Here is a 24,151-nt window from a genome sequence, read left to right as displayed (position 1 = left end):
ACTTAAAGCAAAATCAATATTGAGAGTTAGGTACTTTGGCTAATGTAATAAATCAAGTGAAAAATTCTCTAATTCATGATAAAATACAGCATTTCCTGGACGTAGCAACTAAAGCCTACTAATTACTAGCAATTGCTATTATGGCGTAAGACTTTTCGTGGGTGTTTATCTTGATGTAATTAACTTGATGCTTGGCACTGAGCATCAGTGATCGGCTAGTTTCAACCGCTTTAAAGGCTCAGGTTTATACCTAGAAACAACCCAAGACATTTTCCAGAGACAGTGGGGTACAAAATCTCGAAGGGCATCCATCCTCTTGAGAACGGAGTACTCACGCTGATAACTCCCAGGCAGCTTTTCTGGGACTCTTTTTCCTGTTGTTTCAAAAGGTCAAATCACGAGCTCTTTACTCAGCTATTCCTCCCATTCTTCACTCAGGCAAACTCCCATTGGATGTCAATAGAAGTCTGCCTGAGAGAGAACTGGATAGTAACTATGCAAGGACAACAGAATACGGAGCAAGGAGCTTTGCTGTTTGTAACTGTACATGATCATTTGACATATTACAAACAAGACTAATAATTTCAGACACATTAAGTCTATCCTACTTGTCACTTATGGCATCCTACTTCTTGCTTATGGGAGTACAAACCAGATTTCCTGTATAAAGCTGAACAGAGGCAAAACTCACTTGATTTCAAGTTCTGTTACAATTTTTGTCTGGTTTTGGGGTTTCATACCAGCTGTGTAACTCAGAACAAGTTCTGTGCAGCTCATGAGCCTTTCACTGAGCCAGGAACAAATGCTGAAACAGAATATTTTAGGTGCCAGGAAAGGAATTATTATTTGTGTGGAAACCAGTTGAAACAGGGTACTTTGGGCTCAATTCTACATTCTCAACTGCACTAAATGCAGTTTACAGAGGCTCAAAATTGGCATGAACCACAGCTGTTACATTTCACTCAGATCTTGACAAAACCATTTGAATGAAGATGCATATACATGTAAAAATACGCCACACCAAACCACTTTCCTGATCCTATGAAGGGCAGCCTAGGATCCACCCTGTCCTGAAGTTGCAACCCTGACCATCCTATCCCTCTGGGGCCAATTGACTTCAGTGAGTTTTGAATCAGGTTCTTAAAGTGCTGCCCCACAATAACAGAGCAAAGAGCATATAGGGAAGCAGCTTTCCCACAATCCCCTCTGCTCTGCTGTACAGGATGGCAGCCCTTCAAAGTCGAAGTGAAATATTTGTCATGCATTCCTTTTTGGGACAGATGCTGAGAGATAGAAGATGCAGCTGAGAGATACAGAAAGAGAGAGGGTACCCAGGAGAGACTTACATGTTGTCAGTAGATTTAACATGAAATACAGCAGCATTGTGGGTTTTTTTTTCTGTTTAAAGGAGGTAGCAAGGCTGATGACTCACCACTAACAATGCAAATAAAATGACTCCACAGCTCCAGACATCCGCTTTCCTCCCATCGTATTTTTCTCCCTGGGCAACAGAGATAGGAGTTTAAATGAATGCTTGTTAGTAAGAGAATTAGCCATCCTTGAATAATGGGGGAGGGGAGAGTGGGAAACCTGAAGTTTTGATACAAGAAGCTGCTTTCTTGGAGAGCTACCTAAGTAGCAGGCCAGAGCGGCTCATGGGTTCTTGTGAAAATCAGTGTTATGTCCTTGTCTGAGGGATGTGAGAGAGCAAAGCCTACAATATGGGGAAGGGAGGGAATGGCCATGGAGCAGTAAAAGAACTGAGGAGTCAGCACTTAATCAGAAATGTCAGAGATGCCTTCAGGATATCAAGAAGCTGCTTCTCTCCTGGTTAGCTCTTTATGGAGCTCGGAATGGGTCATATTATTTGCTAACTTGTAATGTTTTCTGGCAATTCTCTTCTATTGATTTTCTGAACCACTTGGCTTCATATTACTGCTGTGCATCAATAGGTGGGAAACCTGGTCTTTGGAGCCCTGGGCCACCAGAGCCTACAGTAGCCAGCCTTAGGGGAAGAAGAAAGAGTTGGAGAAGGGAGTACCTCCTATTGCTCAACAGCAAACTAGTAACAGCACTGACAGTCCAATCCGGCTTTCTTCAGCTTGAGGGGATATTTAGGGACTCCATAGGGGACATGGAGGTCCACTGGATGGAAATAACATGGAAAACAAAACCATTGTACTTCTGGCTGGTCAAGCAACTGAAGTAGCTGTGCCACTATGAATGACCTCTGCCCTCAGAGTGACATATGTTCATGACCTTTATACTAGTGGTGTAACTCGCTTTTGGGCCTTGTCACATGAAGGAAAATGACAGTCACATTAAGCATTTGCAATGCTGACTGCCTTGGGATCACTTCCTATAGAGGGTACCTGCCTGCATCCATGTAACGAGTGACATGCTTTTATACAAATGCTGAGAGTACAAGCTAACTTACCCGGATCACTTCAGGGCAGGCATAATGTGGCGACCTGTAAAGCAAAACACAATCAAATGAGCATCTAAACCTATACTTATTAGATGCATTTGTAATCTGCCTACCACACTGGTATCTGGGAGCCTTCTACATAATTTAGGAGAGACAGAACAACACTCCCGTCCCTGACCTCAGTTTAAGCCCGTTTGTGACACAGACTCATACCCAGGAAGTGGCCACCCAGAAGAATAATCCTAACACATAATCGGGAGAAAACCTTCAGAAACAGAGGCAACTTTAATTCAGGCTCTGATGCATCTCTTTCAGGAATAGATTTCTGAGTTCTGATCCCACTTCAGCAAAGCCCATGAAAGCCCACTGTGACCAGGGTCTTGCGGTGAAGAAGCTCCTGTTCTTGGGGTCCCATTTGGAACCTAGACGGTCTAGCTCATATTGATGGAGGCATAGTTGTATGTATTGTATGGGCTTAGGGGAAGCCCACCTTTCCACCCAACTCTTACATAGCAATACATCCCTAAAAATGCATGAGCCTCTATTAGCCCCCCCAAACCCAGTATGGTAATTTACCCATCAGCACAGAGCTTTTCTGCAGTGAAGATGCAGCCACCAAAGACCACATATTCCCCTGCTCCACCTAGCTTAGGATAGAGGCTCCTGGGATGGACACTTACAGGATTCAAAAAGAACTCTACCCATTGTGCTCCGTTCAAATTGTATTATACCATGCAACGGAGAAGAGGAATGGAGAGCTATACACTGTCCTGCAGTACTGCAGCCCAGTTGCCTCTCATCAGATATTTTTACCTGGCCCTCTGTATAAAATTAAAGGCAATCATGGCATATGCTAGCTTAGTTTTTAAAAAACACTTTCAGACCAATCAAATACATGCACCTGAATCATCCCCTGCACCTTTCCAATTATCATGTAATGTCATCTTTCACTTGCTCTTGGCCTCTCCAGTGGGCATAACAGCTTCTAATCCATGATTTTAACATGCGACTTTGTTTTTTAAAAAATGGAAAGGATGGACTTCCTAGAGATTACAGCAATGACTATTTACTTTATAGCATCCACTAAAGGGAGCGTCACAAAGCAGGAGGGACCCAAGTTGTCCTAAGCACTTACCCAAGACACTCCTACTGACATCTCCTGGTAATTACAAGGCTGCCCCAGTTGTGTATTTGCCCTTTGGGCCAAAATAATCATGTGGTTGGTGATGCCTGTTTTATGTCACAATGTTTGTAGTTTTGTGTTGGGACACTGCATTGATGCACAATGCTATTACTGCACACACTGTACTTCCATCCTGACACAATATACAGATGCAATGTCCCAATGTGAGGATTCAATACCATGGCACTGGGAAGATGGATCATGATAAACCCAAGGTATATTTAGGACTCTGAGGGTACGTCTACACTGGAATAAAAGATCCGTGACACAGCCATGGCTGGCTTGGGTCAGCTGACTTGGGCTCATGTGGCTTGGGCTGTGGAGTAAAAACTGCTGTGTAGATGTTTGGGCTTGGACTGGAGCCCAGGCTCTGTGACACTCCCCCCTGGTGGGTCCCAGAGCTCGGGCTCAGTGCTGAGGCATAATGTCTACACAGCAATTTTATAGCCCTGCAGCCCAAGCCCTGCAAATCCAAGTCAGGTGGCCCAGGTGTTTGATTTCTGTGTAGACATATCACATTGCAAGCTAAGCTTAAGCAATGTGATATAGACCTGTGAAGCAAGGCTCAGCAAAGTTTGGGACAGTTGAAAACTGTCCACAGAAGGTAGCGTTTACAAATACTCTCTCTGTGAGGTAACAAGGGACATTCTAACCAGAGCGATCAGATCAGTAGTCCTCAGGTGGTCTTCATTTAGGAGGGAGCTTGTAAATTTAGATTATTGAGTCAAAACAGACTATGGTTCAATTCTAATTTAATAAAAATTGGACTCGGTCTTCACATAGTTGGGTGGATTTGGTACTGGCATGTAGCTGCATATTTGGGAGGGAAAAGGTGGTCATGTGGCTAAAGCACAGAAGTTGGAGTGAAGATACTGGGGCTCTGTTGCCAGTTCTTATGTCCTGCATATTCTTTGGTGAGTTACTTAGTTCAAAATTTTCCATCCTAATAATATGTCCAAACCAAGAAAGCCACCAAAATTAAACCAGTGCTGATGCTGGCAGTTGCTATGAATATCCTCATTACTGATCTTGTCCTCCACAATCCCATGTATGATAGTGATAACATAACAACATTCTTGGCCCTCGGCCAAGCTACCATTAATTTCAGGGCTTTGCAGTGGGTCATTTACCTTTGTCAGAAAGAAACTGATGTCAGCGTAAGGTGCGGAGTAGTTTGTGCATGTGTATGTTTTTATCTATGCTAGGTACATTAGTCCAGTTACTCTTAAACAAAGATACGCCCAGCCGCACACCTGTAACTCCAGAAGTTACAGCTCAGCCATTCTGAGCCACTGCCAGGAACAGCTGCCTTCATCATCTCCTCCCAAATCCATAACTGTCCTCCCTACTGCCATGGAGCCTTACCCTCCTAGCTGTCCTATCATCCTCCAGTCAGGACACAGAAAAGCAGTGGCAGATTCATCTTCAGCAGATTCATTAGGCTGTCCTCCACTGAACTATTATTGCTTCACAGAATCATAATAATATGGGATGAGGTTTGGGGGATGCAATGGGTTAATGGACTGGCTTTCAGATCAGCGATCAAATGCATCATGGATCGCAAATGAAATTATTTTGGCGAGTGACAGAATCCCTGGCAGGTATTTCTACACATCATAAAACCACTGCAGAGTTGGCAGTCTCAGTTTAGGAGAGATCCAGGTCAGGGATGAAGAGCAGTAACAGACTTTGGGTTGGAGTCCAGGACTGGACTAGCATAGCAAATTGCAGATGGGAACGGAGGTGCTTAGTCAGAGCGGTGTAAGGGCCCAAGATGGGAGATGTAGGATGTGTGTCAATGCATGTGAGGATTGAAAACATCAATTACCGCTTGCAGAAGAGAGAGCATAAAAACAGTTTACATCTGACCTTGGACATTTGGTTCAACCAGCCATTCAGTTAAGTCATTCAGGGCTCGCCTACACTACCGATTAAGTCGATGTAACTTACGCTGCTCAGGGGTGTGAAAACATCACATCGACTTAAAGTGCTGTCCACACTGCACGATGTTGGCTCTCCCGCTGACACAGCTTCCACCTCTCACAGAGGTGGAGTAATTACGTCGATGGGGGAGTGCTCTCCCATTGGCATAACGCGTCTTCAGGGGCACAACACACTGGGTGCAGGTGCGCCGATGTAGCGCGATAGTGTAGACTTGCCCATAGTAATGGACATATTACTGTGAGTGCATTCTCTGCTGCTGAGTCACAGCAGCTTTCTATGCAATGTCCACCTGAAAAAGCGCATCAGGATGTAGCAAATGTGTTAGGCCACGGTCTAGGTACGTATAGCCCCCATCACCATAGTATTTGCATTTCTCTTGATCTTGAATGGATTTTAACCTCACAACTTCCTTGTAAGGTAGGGAAGTACCATCCCCATTTTACAGATGGGGAACTGAGGCACAGGGTAGATAAAATGACTTGTCCATAGTTACATAGGAAGTCAGCAGCCAAGCTAGGAATTGAATCCAAGTCTGTTGAGCCCCAGTTCAATGGTCTAGGTGCTACACCACACTTCCCACTCTGTAGGCACAGAACGTTTCCTGGGGAGACATGGAATTTTCAGGTGCATTGAGAGAGTATAATAACATTTTTCTCTCTTAGTTATATGGATTGCCTCACCATATTTATTCCTGTATGGCAACTTTATCAGTGACAGGCACCAACACTCCTACCTCTGGATACTGAGGGGGGCACGACTGGAATACAATCTCCCCAATCACACCGTATGACAACACTCATCCCTTCAAAAGAGAGGGACCTCAGTTCTGCAATCTGCATACCAACGTATCTCCTTCTGCATACTGCCATCACACACCTCAAAAGCATCACAGTCCCCTTATCTCCACCAGATTGGAAGGGACTCTCACAGGATTCTTAAAGGACCCCCATGCTGGAATCTATTGGAATCCTCCCAGAAGCTGGGAGGAGAGGAGGGGAGAAGGATTCAAAAATCCCTTGAACGCCAATCAAATGTGTGGAAGCATCCACTAACCTCGTGGAAGGTGTAAAAAAATCCAATGAACAAACTGGCAATATCATACTCGTGGAAGGTTGGGCTAACTAAATAAATGATGCTTGTGGAACTGGGGCATTTTGGGGGGTAGGATATATGGATAAAGCTGGGGGAAGAGGAAGCTGGGTTAACCTGACCATTCAACAGCTGCACTGCAACTGCCAAGAGAGTATAGGCTTCTGGCATCGCCACTCTGAATTCTTTCCAGTGTATGGCAGCTGTATAGCTGTGGCTTTATCTTGGCTGCATGGGATCCTCTGGCCAGCCAGAATATGTAGAAAATTCATTTCCATGCTGCCAATCACAAAGCAACTTCAACTGCTTTAAAGAGAAAAACTCAAATTTAATCAAAAATCTATTTCTCTTTCCACAGAGTCATGAATATTTCCTTGGCTCTTATCACTAATTATTCAATGTGTGTATGTCTAAGCAACTTTCTCTGCTTCTTCCCCCTAGGCCATTCTCCTCATCTTTCGGCTACATCTCTATGCAGTGAAGCCACAATCTGTCTTTGATAACAAATAATAATATCACTAAGCAAGATCAAGAAGCAGCTTTTGCCAGAGGGCTCTGCTGTGAAGCGGCGCCAGTGCATTGTTTATTTGACAGGTGATGCTGACTTCCCTGGGCCGCAGCCTGCCCACAGTTGCAATGATTTTCAGAATGGTCATTCTATAGGCCATGACCTCTGGGGGAAGCAGTGGTTCTCTGAGTGGCCATTCTTCAGGCCTCAACAACTGGAAGGAGTGCGTTCTCAGGTGTGCACTCGCTCTGTCTCTGCTGTCCTCATGCCCTGAATTCCCCAGTTAAAGAGGGCAGGTGTGGCTGCATTTTTCTCCTGCCACTGGCTGCTGTTTCTGCTACTGCTGGGGCTACCACAGGCTGTCTCTCCTTCTCCTCTGCTGCTCTTCACTGGTTCCTAGTTGGCTTTCAGAGGCAGAAAGTCAGATAGCAGCACTGACGGCCTCCCATACCTTCTCCTACAGGCTGGGTGCTAAGGGCTGAGAGGAAGGGGAGTGCCACCAGGGTGGGGCAAGAGGAATGGGGAATTCTGCCGGAGGAAGATGTGGATGGAGAAATCCCACTGGAGGAAGGCAGGAGAGACAAAGTGGCAGAGATATACTGGAAAGGAGAACAACACAGTGACGGTCTGGCAGGGTTTAAGTTTAGGAGAGGGGCTATCTGATGATGGTGCTGGTAACAACTCTAATAGTTAAGGTTGAGTTCTGTTTTACACTTAAAGCGGACACTCAGCCTGTTTGCTTTGTATGAAAAATACAGCATATCCTCCCCAACCTTAGAGCACTTACTCTTCAAGCATGAAGGAAATCCATTAATTAGTTTATGAATTAAAATATATGAAAAACTGGGTCCTTTAAGAACTCCAATATCTGTGTCAGTGTTTACTCTATCCCAAATTATTTTAGTGAGAGAATAACATAGACACTTCAACACAACAGTCCATAGAGTTAAAATTAATTGAAATCTTGTACATAAGAAATTAAGTTGTAATTAAGCTAAGTTATTAACAATTGTGTCTAATTATATATAGGCTACAGACAGGCTCAGGTCAACCACCCAAGTAACTCTTAAATAGAGCCACTGACATCAGAGATAACCCAGCCAATCTCCACATTTTCTGTACAGCTAATTTGCATGCAATAATTCTATTGGCTTACATGAGTCAGTGGCATAAAGGATATTAGACATGTGTCAAGAGTTCTCATTGGTGAATTACTTGGCCCAGTGGTCACTGCTCTTTAAAAGTTCAATGGCCACGTGCTAGCTTTTTTCATTTATAGATTCACAGGTTCTAAGGCCAGAAGGGGCCATTGTGATCATCTACTCTGAGCTCCTGAATAACACAGGCCATAGAACTTTCCCCAAATAATTTCTAGAGCAGATCTTTTAGAAAAACATCCAATCTTCATTTAAAAATTGCTAGTGATGGAGAATCCACCATACCGTTCAAATGGTTAATTACCCTCACTGGTAAAAATTTGCACCTTATTGCCAAATCTGAATTTGTCTAGCTTTAAAGTCCAGCCATTGGATCGTGTTATACCTTTCTCTGATAGAGTGAAGAGCCCGTTATCAAATATTTGTTCCCTGTCTGGATACTTACAGACAGTAATCAAGTAACCCTTAACCTTCTCTTTGTTAAACTTCTCTTTCCGCATCAATGGCTTCCCATGGCACTGTTGCCTTGGCAGCACTACTGGGGGAACAGACGCGGGAGCACAGAAGAAGCCCTTCAAGTGCAGAGACATTGGGACTCAGGGGCTCGGCTCTCCCAACCCTCCCTTCACTTAGCACCAGTCTCACTAACCCAAGGCTCCAAATCAGGGATGGGCAACTTCAAGGCAGAAGAGGGCCACATATCCCACTAAAATCCTTTGGCAGGCTGGGGTTAGTAGGGATGGGGACGGGGGTGTTGCTTCCTGCCCCTAAGGGTGTGTGATGTGTGTGTGTATGTGTGTGTGTGTGAGTTTGGAGAATGAGCCCACCTCATACTTGGCCGCAGCGGTGGCTCCTCAAACATGGGGCTGGGCCTGGCTCTAGCCCGCTGGCTCTCACCACAGTGCCATGTGATGTGCACATCTGTGCGCAAGTGTGGCCCTTTCTCCTGATTCCTTGTCTCCTCCCTGGCCCTGGTGGTGCCAGATTGCCTGTCCTGAGCTGGGCTGTGATGGGCCAAATAAAATGATCTGGTGGGCGGGATGTGGCCCCTGGGGCACCAGCTGCTCTAAATGAACACGTCAATGAGTTTGTCTTTACTGCAGCGTTAACCTGGGTGATCACTACTCGAGTCTGAGAAACTGGGTTAGCCGCTACAATGCCACACTTGAGTTACTGGGCCCACTCACCCAAGTGTGTCACTAGCACATGGTTCTTTGCCCTGCAATAAGCTGAGCCACTCTATGACTCTTTTCCAGTGAATTGCAGGAGAACTTGTCTGTCCTTCTGGGCACCTGGAGGGAAGTGTGGGAAGGCAATGGAGAACAATCAGCACTTATGGGGTTTAGCCTGCATCCCTACTGCAAAGTGGGTAAGTTTCTAGCCCGAGTGCAAGCAGCACTTGAGCTTTAGTCTAAACCCCATGATAGGCCAGGTAGTCCAGGTGTAAGGCACCATCACACTCAGGCCAGAGGACTGTGTGTGTCAACAGGAGCTGGGATGGGGCAACACCTGAGTTAACTTTTCAGAGAAAACATGCCCAATTGCAATTTAAAGACCATATTCACCGGTGCATATTAGCTGCTTTGCACTGTTCTTGCAAAACAGTTGTAAACGAAGCTTAGTTAACCATTGAGCTCTGGATGCTTTTGTGCTTATCTGGTGCACTGGGCTATCTGCCTTAAACTAAAATAACTAAAATTGAAAAAAAAAAAAAGTTGACAGTGGATACCATATATCTTCAAATCATTAGAAATATCACATGGTAGAATTCTCTTTGGGTCTCTCATATAGTATTCATGTATAAACATTTTAATAACCAAGGAAATTCCCAGGCAAAAAAACTATGTAAGATGGAGTAAATGTTGAGAGAACATTTTAGTAATTCAAGATAAAAAACATTACAGAAATGTTATAATTATCCCAAAACGGAGTATTGTAAACCTAGGAAATTCAGAATTAGAACTACTTACATTTTAAAAAATGTAGGAAATTACCACCTCCCCACCCTGCACTGCATTAAAAGAACAATAAGGCTGCAAAGTTAAGCGTTAAAAAGTTAGGAAATGCCAGAATTAAGATTGCACAGGACGCACTCTCAGGTTGTTCAGTGGGTGAGGCTGTTGTCTGTAGTACTTCTGCCTCACTTGTTGCAGAAGTTGGAAGGTGTGCAGTGAATGTGGGAACTGCACGAAGAGACAGGATGGATTTCTGGGTAAGGCAGCTGAATGCCACAAGGAGAAATGAATTCTATCCCTGCTTGTGCCACAGAGTTGCTATGTAAAGCTGGGCAAGTCACTTAAACCAAACGTTAAACATGTGGGTACTGTGTGTTTCTCATTTTCTGGGTACCCAACTTGAGACACCTATATACTCAGAAATGCTAAGCTCTCAAAACTGCAACTGAGGGCAATGGGAGCTCTGCTTTGCATATATAGAGTGCTATAATGTACTAACTACTATGAAAAATCAGGCCCTAGGTGTCTCACATTGGGCACTTAAAATTACTTGACAATTTTGGCTTTAATTTCTGTGCCTCAGTTCTCCATGTATAAAATGGGGATAATAATACCATCTCACCTCACAGAGATGTTGTGAAGATAAATTCATTAATACTCATAAAGAACTAAGATCCTATGGTGACAGCATCATAGAAAAGCCCATCAGGAAATTCACATATCTGTAATAAGAGCCAGGTTTGATTAATGTGCAGTAAATAAGGCCAGAGGCCAGACACTGAATGATGAGCATAAAACAAACTATTGAATAGCTGTTCAATCAGTGAGCACCGTCCAAATAAGCACTGAATAAGGCAGGGGGATCTGGTGGAAAAAATAATATGTGATCACATAATTAAAGACGGTATCATAATGCATATGCACAAGGGGGCTGAATTAAGGTTGCACCGGCAACCTTAAATAGGTCATTTCCTAATTTTTGAGTGCTTGACTTTGCAACCTTAAACATTCTTTTAACGTAGTTATTTTAGGATGTATTATAAGAAGGACTGTTGGCTGATACTTCCCATTATATAACCCTTTTTTCAATTGCTTGTCACTCTGCCAAACATACACTGTTGGTGTTTGCTTCGTGCTGAATGCTTTGGGAAAATTTCAGCCCCAAAAGTTCAGCTGTTTCCAAGAACAAGGGTGGTGAAAAATACATTGTTTTGCCCATGTTAAAAATTTCTGACAGCCTTTTCTATGAGAAGTTCTAGCACTCCCATGGCTTGGAACAGGGACTTGAAATTTGACTGGGGCATGGCCTTTACATCATGGATGTGCCTGTTGCTTTCTCCAGGAAAATCTGTCCAAATATGGCAAAGTTATAAGCCTTTGAAAAACTGCTCTTTGCATATGCTCAGTAGAGTTCCCATGTGATGCCAGGCAAATCACTTAAACCAAACTTTTCAAGGATGGTCAATAATTGTGTGTTCTTCATTTTTTCTGTGCCTAACTTGAGATCTTGTGGTCTGATTTGCAGAAAGTGATAAGCTGAAACTGAAGTCTTTGGAGCTCTGCTTTGAACATATAAAGTAATATATAATGCTAGCTACTCTGAAAAAATAAGGTCCTCAGTATCTAAGATTGGGCGCCCAAAGATAGCAGATACTTTTGACCTTAATCTCTTTGTGCCTCAATTCCCCATCTGTAAAATGGGGAAAATAAAACTATCTAATCTCACAGGGATGATGTGAAAATAAATTCATGTATGTTTGTGAAGCGCCCAGATATTATAGTGATGAATGCCATAGAAAAGACCACGAGAAAATAATTCTGTCTTCAGAGATGGGTCTAAATAGTGTGCAGTAAAAATAGCATGGGGCCACACATTGAACAATGAGATGAAAAAAATATTCCATAGTTGCTCCTCAATTGAATAAGATCCTTTCTGTGCATTGAATTAGGCAGAGGCTCTGTGGAAAAAACAGTAGTAATTAAGAACGGGATTTTATGCATAATAGAAGGGGGCTGAGTTAAGGCTGCACAGGCAACCTTAATTCTGGCATTTACTAACATCTGAGTGCTTGACTTTACAACCTTAATAATGTTATTTTAACAAAGCTTGTGTGTATGTAATAGATATATTTATACAGAGAAAGGGTGTGCAGGACATGTGACACCTTCATCAGAACTAGGATTGGCTCCTGAAAATCAGGATGGGTGGCAACACTAGATTCCTGTCTTGAACTACTGCCTTGCAAGGGGTGTGATCAGGCACCAAAGATAGGTATTGGGGAATCAGGAATCTCTGCTGTGGCCTTGAGCAATCAAGCACTACCTTGCTTGCTGCAGATAAAGAGAACACATTCTGTGCCTAAATTCAACTGATAATCATCCCTATTGAGCAGCCATGCTTATTTGATAGATCCAGGGAGTCTGTGGGCCTGCAAGGAGGACTGGGAAATGTCTTGCGGGAGAGCTGTGGCAGGAGGCATTGGCTGAGCTGGGGTTTGAAGTGGCTGCTTTTTCTTCCTCCATTATAAAGTGACTGGTGCAAGACTTCTTTTCTCATTCTAAATAAAATTAGAGACAATCATCATCATCATTCTTCCCACAGCCATGCAGCTTTTTGGATTAGGGCAGGGAGTCCCCGTGGAGACCTCATTGAGGACCGGTTAACAGGAGCATACATTTCTGTACTGACTGCTTCTTCAGGTGTTGGGGCGAGCCACATTTATGTGTCAGCTGCTTTCCCTTAGCTACTGTTCGTTTTGGGCACAGAGATTTGGGCACAGAGATTTGGAGCCAGGCAGCATAGAGACTAACACTGCTCCTGCATTCTCAATCACTCAGCTGCCTGCGTTAATCCCTTTCCGTCAGGGACTCAGTTTTTCTGAGCTGGGATAAGAATTGGGAAGGGGGAGGGGAATGATTTCCAGGCTTCTAAAACAGCACAAGAAACAACAGGAAATCAGGAAAGATGATTACAAACTCTCATCAATCATACCTTGACAACGTCTCCTTTTATTCCCTCCATTTTTCAGACTGCCCCTCTAAGATCTTGAGATGGGATAGGGTCCCAGAGAATCCCCCAACCTCCTCATACCTATTCTGAGATTTCTGTAGAAATTATTATAACATATACTACGGTAGCACTTAGAGACCCCAACCAAGATTGCGGCATCATTATTCAAGGCACAATACATACTCACAGCAAGGGACAGTACCTGCCCTATAGAACTCACAAGATAAATCAGACAAAGGGTGGGAGACAGCAAGTAGTATCATCCCCTTTTATAGATGGGGAACCAGAGCATAGAGAGATTAAGTGACTTGCCCAAGGTCACATAGGAAGTCTGTGGTAGTGCAAGGAATGGAACCCAGATCTTCTGAGTCCTAGTACAGTGCTTTAACCATAAGCCAATCATTCCTCTGAGCTAGGGACAGACAAATGCATTGAGTTACATTTACCATTCTACACTATCACAACACAGCACACAGTGGAGAAATGACTGTGGGAGGGATGAGAGAGCGTCTCAGTATTTAATTGCTTGGGTTTTCTTTGCCTGGAAGGGTAAAGACCAGGAAGAGATGAAGAAATCTGAACTAATAAAAGCCGCATCCCACAAGTCCCCAGCTCCATCTGCTGTCTGCTCATAGGCCTCCCCAGCTCTTAGAGGAATGCAAAGATTTGCTGTGTTACTTCTGCACTTGAGGGACTGTTTCTCCAGAAGAAGACTTGCCTTGTTGTACAGTTTCTGCAGCAAGTTGTGTTGTCAGTGTCATTATCATCCCTGCAGACCCTAAGCATCATTCCTCCTCGTCTCAGGGGTCTAGGGACACGTGTTGGTTAGTCCTCTGCACTGTGCTTGAGGATTTGAGAGATACAGGTTTCCAGTAATGGGGATTTATTACAACCAAGGCCTGACACACAGTCAGTTAGTGACCAATTATGTCAATGAAACAGCTAGTCCACCCCCCTGCTCCTCTTCCATGTCCTCCGACACACATAAACACAATCAGATTGCACTTTTATCATTTCCTTCAGGGACATTTTTATCTGTAGCCATCAGTGCTATAGAAAACAATCTGTGCTGATCTAATGAGTAATTCCCATCAAACAGTAAAACTGAGGCATGGAATACTAAATATCAGCAGCTACATGAAGGTAACATTCAGAGCCATGTAGCGTTGCCTCTGATGCCAATCGGAGCTTGTCGACCTGAAATGCATCCAAATTATACGTCATACTAGGAAGCTCAACCTGCATCGAATAAGGGTCTGTGACTTCACACTCAAATCCTTATGCCACACCATTAAAAAGTTAGCTTCCCCACATCGATGAATGCCATCTGATCCTCATGCTTCCACTGACTGAAGTACCTAGAGACTCTTTGCATGACTAGCAATGGGAATGTTACTGTTTCATGCCATTATCCATGTTCACAGCACAGACAAAAACCCTCTGCAAATTAACTTCTGGATGCCCGAAGAAGCCACTCGTTAAAGCTCAATAACTCAGCCACAATTCAGCCATTTTTTGTATTTTCGCAATGGCCGAAAACACCAGCCACACACTGTGGAGCAAGTGAAGGTAAAACTGTTGCCTTGAAAAGCTCTGATGCTGGTTACTGAACTCTACAAGGGAAGGACAGAAATCTACTGCCTTTCTTTGTGAATATGTGGCATGCCATTATATATTCCTTCCTCTCTCCTTTCTTTTATCCCTAAACCAGACACATCACAAGGCACCAGTATCAGCCATGCTGGGCCCCATGCCAGGAGAATTAATGAAGTGGTGTAATAGCTCACATGGAGGCCCAGTGATTGGCGCCGTTCTTAAAATGCATCTGCAAGGCAGGGGATCACAGCGTTGCTGTGTTCTGTTTATTACAGGCATGTCTCTTCCATTCCATTGATTTCTTTATTAGTGCATTTTAAGGCAGCAACATGGGGGTTTGCTCTGCTTGAGGCACTGAGGTTTGAATTCCAGCACTGCTGATGGAAGGAAGGTCTCCCTTCAAGACTAGGCCGGGCTGACAGTGCCATCCGCTAACAAGCTCTGGATCCTTGCTGAGTGGTTCCCTAGGAATTTGAAAAATCCTGGAAGGCAAGGTAAGATTGTTTGTTTGGGTGAGGAAAGAAAGTTTCCTTAGAAGTACATAGAGGTGTTGCAATAACTGAGGTGAGAATTTCATTTCTTTCCTGAGAAAGTAGGTTTGAAAGCAGCATTGCTAGCAATACAATGGAGCCTCACAGTTATTCACCTTTCATCTATGTAGGTATGAGTTCAAATCCTGACTTGGGGTACAAGTGTAAAGAACTGGTGGATCGCAATCAATTCATCAACAGGTATTTGTCCACACCACAAACATCACACAATTATTCACTCCTGGCCTCCTTTGCCCAGGAGAGGTTCAGGACTGGAGAAACAAGGGAAGAATGAGTCAGGCTTGAAATGCAGAGGCAGCATTGTGTGGGGACCCAAGACTGGAATGGAAGAGGTGCTGAATGTTCAGGTTGAGGTGCACAGACACACTTGCGAGGGGGCTGCAAACTGGAATAGTTGGGGCTGCTGCACATCCAGACTGGCATAGCTGTGAGGGGATGTTAGATTGGAAGATCAGGGACTATTACAGGTCAGGATTGGTGTCAATATGTGTGGGACCCTCAACACTGCAATTGCAGAAGTGCTGAAGGCGAGGAGTGAACAGAGCTGTGTGGGAGGAAGACCATGAACCCGACTGCACTATCCATCGCTGAAAACACTGAGCTCATTGTGATGAGAACCAAATTCATACCAAAATACAAAACTTGTGTTGAGTGAAATCCCATATATGGATAATGCAGCTGTAGCCCCTTCATGCTGTTGTTCAGTCTACCACTTGTTTGATGAGAACTCTCTTCAATTGGAAGTGGCAGCTCATAAGTGACCTTTCATTGGACAGCAAGTGGTCAGGAAAGCAATTCCCTAGTACTACCAGTAGGTGGTGTTAGTGTACAGCAGGTTCCACAAGTGGTGAGCTGGGGTAATCTACAATTGAGTCACTACAAGCTAAGCACTACCACTTAGAGAAGCCTGAAAAATGGGGGATCTCATTCTTATGTGTTTCAGTGATTTAAGAAGACTATTTAGGGAACCTGGTATTCAGTTTCTCTTTGTAATAATTTTTAGTGTCTATTTTTGGCTGCTTTAGAGACTTGGAACTCCCTAGAAAGGCTGTCATATCTAATGGGTTTACATATGAATTGTAATGGTATAAATTTGATCAGAAATCAGCTGTTCCATTGACAATTAAAGCAATGCAAAATATTTTTAAAACCTTCTGTCTCATTTATTGTTTGTATCCTAGATTCCCACCCTATGTGTAACCATGCAAAACCCAACTGCCTTCCACCCTGGTGCTATTTGTGAACAAGCAGTGAAACTGTGGGGAGGATGAAGAAAAAGTGACGAGACTGAGATGTACAACAGACAGTTTGAGCAGGACACAAATTCCCTTACAAATCATTTTAATTTTTTTCTCCCCAGGTATTTTTTTTTAAATCCACTCTTGATAAATGATCACGATTGTTTTATCAATTTTCAGTTCCCCAAGAATGTGATATGGCCAGTGAAAGAAGAGATAGGCCAACATTTTCAGGAGTGATGTGGATTTTGAGTGTTTCAGTTTTTGTGTCCACCTGAGACATCTTAAAGGAGCCTGATTTTCAGAAATCGAGTACTCACCCTCTGAAAACCAGGCCCCTTTAATGCATTCCAAGTTGGACCTCCAAAAATTGAGGCACTCTAAATCATTAGTCAGCTTTGAGAATATTGGTCTAGTTAACATATCTTATATATAGCTTATGGATTTACTACTGTACTGGGGAAATTCGAGCTTGATGTAAGCGACCACAACTGAAATCACTGGGCTGCACAGCCTATACATCTATAATCTCCCCCGTACACACATGCACGCACACACGCATGCGTGAAACACCCACTGCCTTCCTACTTAGCAATAGGGGATGGGCAAGGTGGTGGTGAGCCTTGGACACTGGGTCATGATCCCCCATCCTACAAATAAAATGTTAGCCCAAAGCTAGATGTGTCCAAGTAAGTCTCTACTCGGGGAGAGCGCGTGAGTGGCTGTTCCAAGAGTTCTCTGCCAATCTCTGATTTCTATTATACAGTCTGAGCCACTCACCCACAGCTGGTTTCTAACAAGCTGTCCCCGACCTGCAGTGATGCCATTCCAAAGTCTGCTATCCGGATGTTGTTCTTTTCATCCAGCAGTAGGTTTTCTGGTTTTAAATCCCTGTGGCTGTGGAGAAAGGATTGGAACATGGGTTAAAAAAATTCAGGGCAGCTCCCTCTCCCCAGGATCTGTTTATTTCACTTCACACAAGTTTACTTTTCTCCTCCTGGGGCAGAAGAATACATAGCGTCTGAGATGCAGTCTGTCGGATGCTGCAACCATTAACCAACCATTACTGACCCTCTGAGGGCCTGAACCTGCAATGCCTGAAGAGGTGCCGAACATCTTTCAGCTTCTATGGAAAACAACAGAAATGCAGGGTACTCAGTAGAAGTGGGATCTCAGATGACATTTAAGGCTGGGATATCAGATACCAATTCGTGAGGCAGGAAACAGCAGTATCAACATGTTCTGTGAATGCCAGAAAATTCAGTGACTGATTTTCAGGAAAAGGAAGGCCACTGTATGCATTGCCCACCCCCCCATAGAGCCTCACTTTAGGAGTTGCTTGCCTAGGTATGTGGCTGTGGGTAATTAGTTGGCATGAGGAATTCCTTTGAGCCCAGAATTCCACAAAGCACTGGCTCACAACACTTTTGAAAGCCTCTTTCCCATCTAACACTGACTGCCTTCCTACTTAGCAATAGGGGATGGGCAAGGTGGTGGTGAGCCTTGGACACTGGGTCATGATCCCCAGGTTGGGAACTCCTACCATGGATAAAGGGTATAAATACCTGTCCCTCCTCTTCTCCTTTTCTCCCTTACCCATGCCTGGGGCAGTCATGGACCCACCATCTCCCTTTCATGTTAGCTAGCATAAGCACTTTTAAATAGCTCTTATATAGTGTAGCAGTTAATTTTTAAAAATTTAGACACAAAATTTTGGTCAACATTTGTGAGGTTTTTGTCTGTATTGTCATTTTTAAAAACTGTTTTTGAGTCACCAATATGGCAGGTGCATCTTAACAACAACAACAAAAGGCAGCATTTATGAGGCGTTCCAGTTGCCCTTCCATGGTCTCTGCTTTGGGTGGTCAGAATATATGTCTTTTGGGCCTGTGTGAGAAAAGGTCCAAACCTGAGAACTTAACTCCTCCTGCAGATAAGTGGGGCCCTTTCGATACCCAATCAGAAAATAAACCTGTTGGAACCTGTCAGGCAGGGGCGCTGGAAAAATTTGTATAGTGGGGATGCTGAGAGCCATTGAATTAAACTGCAAGCCCTGTATATAATGGAAACCACTTCAAGTCAGGGGGTGCTGCAGCGCCCCCCGCACTCCTAGTTCCAGCACCTATGCTGTCAGGGGGTGAAACGAGTCAGCATGAGACAAAAACCAGTCACGGTCAGCAAGGGTTAAGTGTTTTTTGACAAGAAAGACAATCAGAAACCGAACAATAAAAACCCCAGCTTGAGGGTCAACCCAGTCCTGTGACTCTTAGGGTGAAACTTAACCTTCTCAAAGGCATTATCTCCCCTTTCCTCCCTTTATTAGACACTCATATAGTCCTGCTCATGGGAACAAGCACATGGGGAGGGGAAGTCGAGCACTTCCTGTTAACCCCTTGTTTAAAGGAACAGGGCAGTGACCCTAGACTCTATTGCAGAAACATAAAGTTACAATGTTTTGGAAATTACCCCCTTTGTGTTCCCAACCAGGAGTCTAGGGGACATCAATTAGCAACAGCTCCTGAACAATTCAGTTCAGGTTTTATGTAAAAGTCAGTGCTTGCTGCAGTAGTCACTTTGGGAGCATTAGGCAGCTCTGCTCAGACCTCCAGCAAAGTGGGAGACATTCAGTAAAACTGCTAGTTCTTTATCTTAACATCAAGCCTTAAGCCCTCACTTTTAAAAGGGCCTAAAGGTTGGCCTCCAGTTTTGTACACATAATTAACATGCGCCATTTAGATGCCTTACAGTAGGGGCAAATGGATAATCAGATGCCTGAGTGGTAGCATTTATACCAGTAAATAATTGTATCTGACAAACTGGAGGGCACTTGGTAAATCAAGCCCTTTGTGTATTAATTAAAGTCTCCTGGTGACCTGGGACACAACAAGTATCAGACATGAAATAAATATTGGGATGAACATATACTTTGGTCTGACACCTTCAGCACACTCTAAAGCTCGTGAATGACCAGTGAAAGCCCAGAAAAGAACCTCTGAATGCTGCCATCGAGGACAACAGTCCCTGAGAGATACAAGCTGATCATACATGTGCCAGGTCTGTACTGACCCAATGTGGGGAGGTTCCTGCCCTAACAGTTCAGCATAATGAAGGACACAGAGTATAAGAGGCCTGGGTCTTGTAGTGGGCTATGGAAGTTGGATAATAATGAGGTGGCAATGCATTATTTGATTACTGTTCTTTAACTGGGATCCAGGATCGATCTCATCTTGCAACTGAGTGCTGGGAAAGTTTCATCCAACAGGGGAGATGGATTAAAGGTTTCCTGTCTCAGCATTAGGATATGGTGATGAGTGATAACAGTGCTTTGCAAAGTAAGTGGTGGTGATATAATGAAAGGTAACTGGAAACCTCTCAAAGCTCCAGGCAGACTATGTGTCCTTCTGCCTTTTGCAGTAGTTATCCTTGCATCAGTCTCAGAAACTGCTCTCACAGGACTGTTATTAAGGGCTAGTTATATGTAGGGTTGGCAGAACTCCATTTTTCTTTTTGGATAATTCTGACAGATAATATCAATGTTTATTTTTAAGCTTTTATTAGATTTTTATTTAAAATTTCACAGTTGTGGGAATTATGGGAATATCAGACAATTATGTAATAACTGTAGACATTGAGATTCAAAAAGAAATTTTTTATGAACAATTAAAGCACAAATTGTCAATATCACATGTCAAAATATACAAAGCAAGTATCCTTAAATCAACAAATCATACCTTTTTTTACTATTCATTCCCTAGTCCAGTGGTCCTGAACCTTTCCAGACTACTGTACCCCTTTGGGAGTCTGATCTATCTTGTGTACCTCAAGTTACACCTCACTTAAAAACTTCTTGCTTACAAAATCAGACATAAAAATACAAAGTGTCACAGCACACTATTACTGAAAAATTGCTGACTTTCTCATTTTTTCCATATAATTATAAAATAAATCAATTGGAATATAAATATCGTACTTAAATTTCAGTGTAAGGTATATAGAGCAGTATAAACCAGTCATTGTCTGTATTAAATTTTAGTTTGTACTGATTTCACTAGTGTTCTTTATGTAGCCTGTTGCAAATATCTAGATGAGTTGATGTACTCCCAGGAAGACCTCTATGTACCTCCCCAGGGGTACACATCCTCTGGGTTGAGAACCACTGTCCTAGTCCATTTGTGATAAGGCTAATTCAAAAGTCTAGATCGTTGGATTTTCACTCTCAAAAGTTCTCAAGCAGTACTTTTCTCACTTTGCCTACCTGCAAATTTCAGTTATCACTGATGGAAATATTTTTCTGTTGGTTTGTGTGTGTAAGGTGAAATCGATGTTTACTGACATTTACTGATAAAAATCTAATCCTTCCATGTCTAGTTATATGCACAGAGGTTGGGGATGCTCCTTTTTGTTAAATTCAGTCTATTATATCACTCACGAAGATGAAGGGCCAATAGCACTGGTAAGAATTCGGTTAGGGTCAGTGTGCCCCTAATCCCAAACTCTGCTATGCCTCCTAAATTCCAAACCCCTAGCACCTCTCTCTCATAACTGTGTGTCATAGCTCTGGGTTTTGTCATAGCTAGGTCAATATATTTCATTTCTGACCTGCATTAAACTCTGCTATTCCAGTCCTCTCTCTCCCCCTTCAGGGGAAGCTATGCAGAAAGCATATAGATGTTTCACATGTCTGAGTGGAATGATAAATGAAAGAGCTCTACCTGCTGTTTGGTCAGATATGAGCCACGTATGTCCAATATATAGAACATGTGCTGCTTATATATATTGTATATGCTTCAATGAATGAATGTAGTGCTGGTGAAAGACTTGCAGGCTGAAATTCTGTGTTAATCCTAGATTTTTATTTTTTTACGGGAAAACTATTTGCAAAAATGCTTTCAAATATTTTTCCTGTTTTTTTTAAAATTCAAATTTTAAATTAAATTTAAAAATTTAATTTTAACCAGCTCTACGGTTAATCAAAAATGGGAAAAAACGAAGTGAACATTTTCTCAATTTCTCTGCTTTAGTCACATTTTTAAATGTTGACATTCAGAATTTCATCAACATTTCAAAATTCAAAAAAATCTGACCAGCTCTAGTTCATTCACAGATGAGATGCACATTCAGCCTTCTCCCACAACTTCCTATCAACACACCTGAACCTGAACCAAAAGGATCACTCTCTAAGGGGCGAAGTTAATCTGTTATTTGTGCCTGTTAGGACCTTGGCCTTTGGCGAAGATGCCAATGACTGACAAATGTGATGGTGATTTCTCTAGGAAGTGTATTGGTATCACCACATTACATTAGCCACTGGAGAGCCTTCATGTGGTTACAACTGTGGGTCCCAATGACCTAGGCCAGATATGAGCTGGTGACTTAAAAATAGAAGACTCAGGAGCATTTCGTAAGCTCGGACTCATACCCATTATGAGTGGTCCCATGATAAACAGTGAAGGAAATTTCAAGAAAATGATGTGGCAGAAGCAATTCATGCAAAAATTCTACCCTCTCCCCATGCCTCATATCTACCAGCCTTCCCAGTTCTATCACTTTTCACAACAGGAAGGAAACACAATATGAACTCTTAAGTCAGACTCACCCCCAGCCCCCTGACAGTAAGATCTCTCCACAGAACCCTTGATAGCAGGGGAAGGTGAGGAGTGCCATCTATGAAAGAGGGTAACCATGGCTCACTAGCAGCAGATACTCCCTCCCACTCCACTCCCATTGCTACTGGTTCTTCTCCTGCCTTCCCCGGGTTGGAAGCAGTGGAAGGCTAGTGGGGTTATGGGAACTGTAGCACTATTATCCACAACTTGGACTTTATTTTTTAAATTAGATCAATCAGAAAAATTAGACGCCTCTGAAATAGCAAAAAAATAATAATAATGTGCCTCTCATTTTCATTAGGGACATGCAGGGGGAAGGGGAAGAAAGAAAGCTACCATGCTCCGCCCCTTGCTCCTCAGGCATTGAGACCTACCCACTATGGCGGCTTTAGTGAATTTGCCTTGCAGTGGTACCCAATGCATTGCAATGGAGAATTCAGTCCCCTCTTCTGCAGCTGCCCTGATAAAGCCATAGCGGGATGGCCCATGCCACAGCTGGCACTTCGGAAACCATTGGCTGGGACTTCTGGGGATGGGGTAGCGCGAGTGTGAAAGGGAACCCTGACTGGCAACAAGATTGTCTCAAACAATCGCTTTGCCCCAGACACCAGGCAAAATAACGTCAAGGGAAATTATTGGCCCTGATTCTCTCCTGTGCCAAGATGCACTCAGAAGTGGAGAGAGGGAGGAGCTGTCAGGGAGCCATGCATTCACATGCCCCATCCCTGGCCCTGACCTAAGCCTGTTGAGAATTATAGTTGGGAAGCTTTGCTCCCGTCTGTTCATTCCTCATCCAGTTACATTCTTTCCTTCCCTCAATATGCCCCTAAGCCAGAGTGGGGGTGGTTGGCATAGGGGTTGGCTCTACCACCTTTATACCAGTTATTATGGTTGTTTAGTAGAAGCCCCACTCAGGGATCAGGGTCCTACTGTGCTGAGCACTGTACACACATATAACAAACAGACAAGCCCTGCCCCAAGTGAGAACTCCCCTCTACCAGGGACAATTCTCAGCTATCCATATGATGTCCCTTTTGTACTGCAGTGTTAAGGGGATAGAAATGAGGCTGAGAATCTGGACCACAATGGCAGGGCTAGAATCGTTGCCACTGGAGACGGGACACCTACTCTGCATTTGCATTCCCCATCCTTGCTATCATCAGCTCCTCTAAATGCCCAGGTTAGAAATGAGAGGGCATGTGGAACAGGGGATGTCTGTTATAATTTGCCGAAGAACCCAGCAGCCTGGATGGCCTAACACATTAATATTCAGCAAGAACTCTCTTGTGCCAAAATGAAACAAAACCCCACCACATGTGATAATTACTTGGCGTTTAATGGAACATTGTCGAATAAATGAACTTAATTTGGTCCCCTTCCAGCTCATCTCTCTGACTCTGTGTCTTACACGACCTGCTTCACCTCTTCGCTCTGCAGGTGAAGTGAGGACTCGTTACCCTTTCATTGTTCCAGAGGTTGAAATGCCCTAGGGCATTTCTCCACATTGGCTGGAAAGAAGGATTAAAGAAAGCCGCCTCTTTGGTGAACAAGCAGGGAAAATTCCCCCCACAGAGTGCTGCATAGGCAGAGAAGGAAAATGAAAGAGAGAGATGCAGCAGGGCATGACAGAAAGCTTGGTATAATCCCATTCAGGATGGCAGTATAATGTCCTGAGCCCCTCAGCCAAGACAGCGGAGCAAGCAGCCTGCTACTAGAGCTTGAATAAGGCAAGACTTTTGGAAGGAGTGTATGTAGATGTGAAAAAGAGAGAGAGAGTCACTAACCAAGCGATCACAAGGAGGGTACACAGTGTCTGACAGTCTGCAAGGTACTGCTGTAACACACACACACACACACACACACACACACACACACACACACACACA

General features: G+C 43.6%; 1 protein-coding gene across 1 annotated transcript in view; it reads right to left on the bottom strand.

Moving 5' to 3' along the window:
• Window positions 1–24,151, bottom strand: part of BRSK2 (BR serine/threonine kinase 2) — a 453,700-nt gene that overhangs the window by 77,931 nt on the left and 351,618 nt on the right. Inside the window, exons 5-7 of the mRNA XM_026653919.1 lie at window positions 17,440–17,556; window positions 2,438–2,471; window positions 1,433–1,501 (exon numbers count right to left, since the gene is read on the bottom strand). Coding sequence (XP_026509704.1) covers window positions 1,433–1,501; window positions 2,438–2,471; window positions 17,440–17,556 — 220 coding nt within the window. The remainder of the gene's footprint in view (window positions 1–1,432; window positions 1,502–2,437; window positions 2,472–17,439; window positions 17,557–24,151) is intronic.

This window comes from Terrapene carolina, unplaced genomic scaffold, assembly GCF_002925995.2.
Source record: "Terrapene carolina triunguis isolate 2854851 unplaced genomic scaffold, T_m_triunguis-2.0 Scaffold171, whole genome shotgun sequence".
NCBI classification, from domain to species: Eukaryota; Metazoa; Chordata; order Testudines; family Emydidae; genus Terrapene; species Terrapene triunguis.
This window is presented reverse-complemented; position numbering and strand designations above follow the sequence as displayed.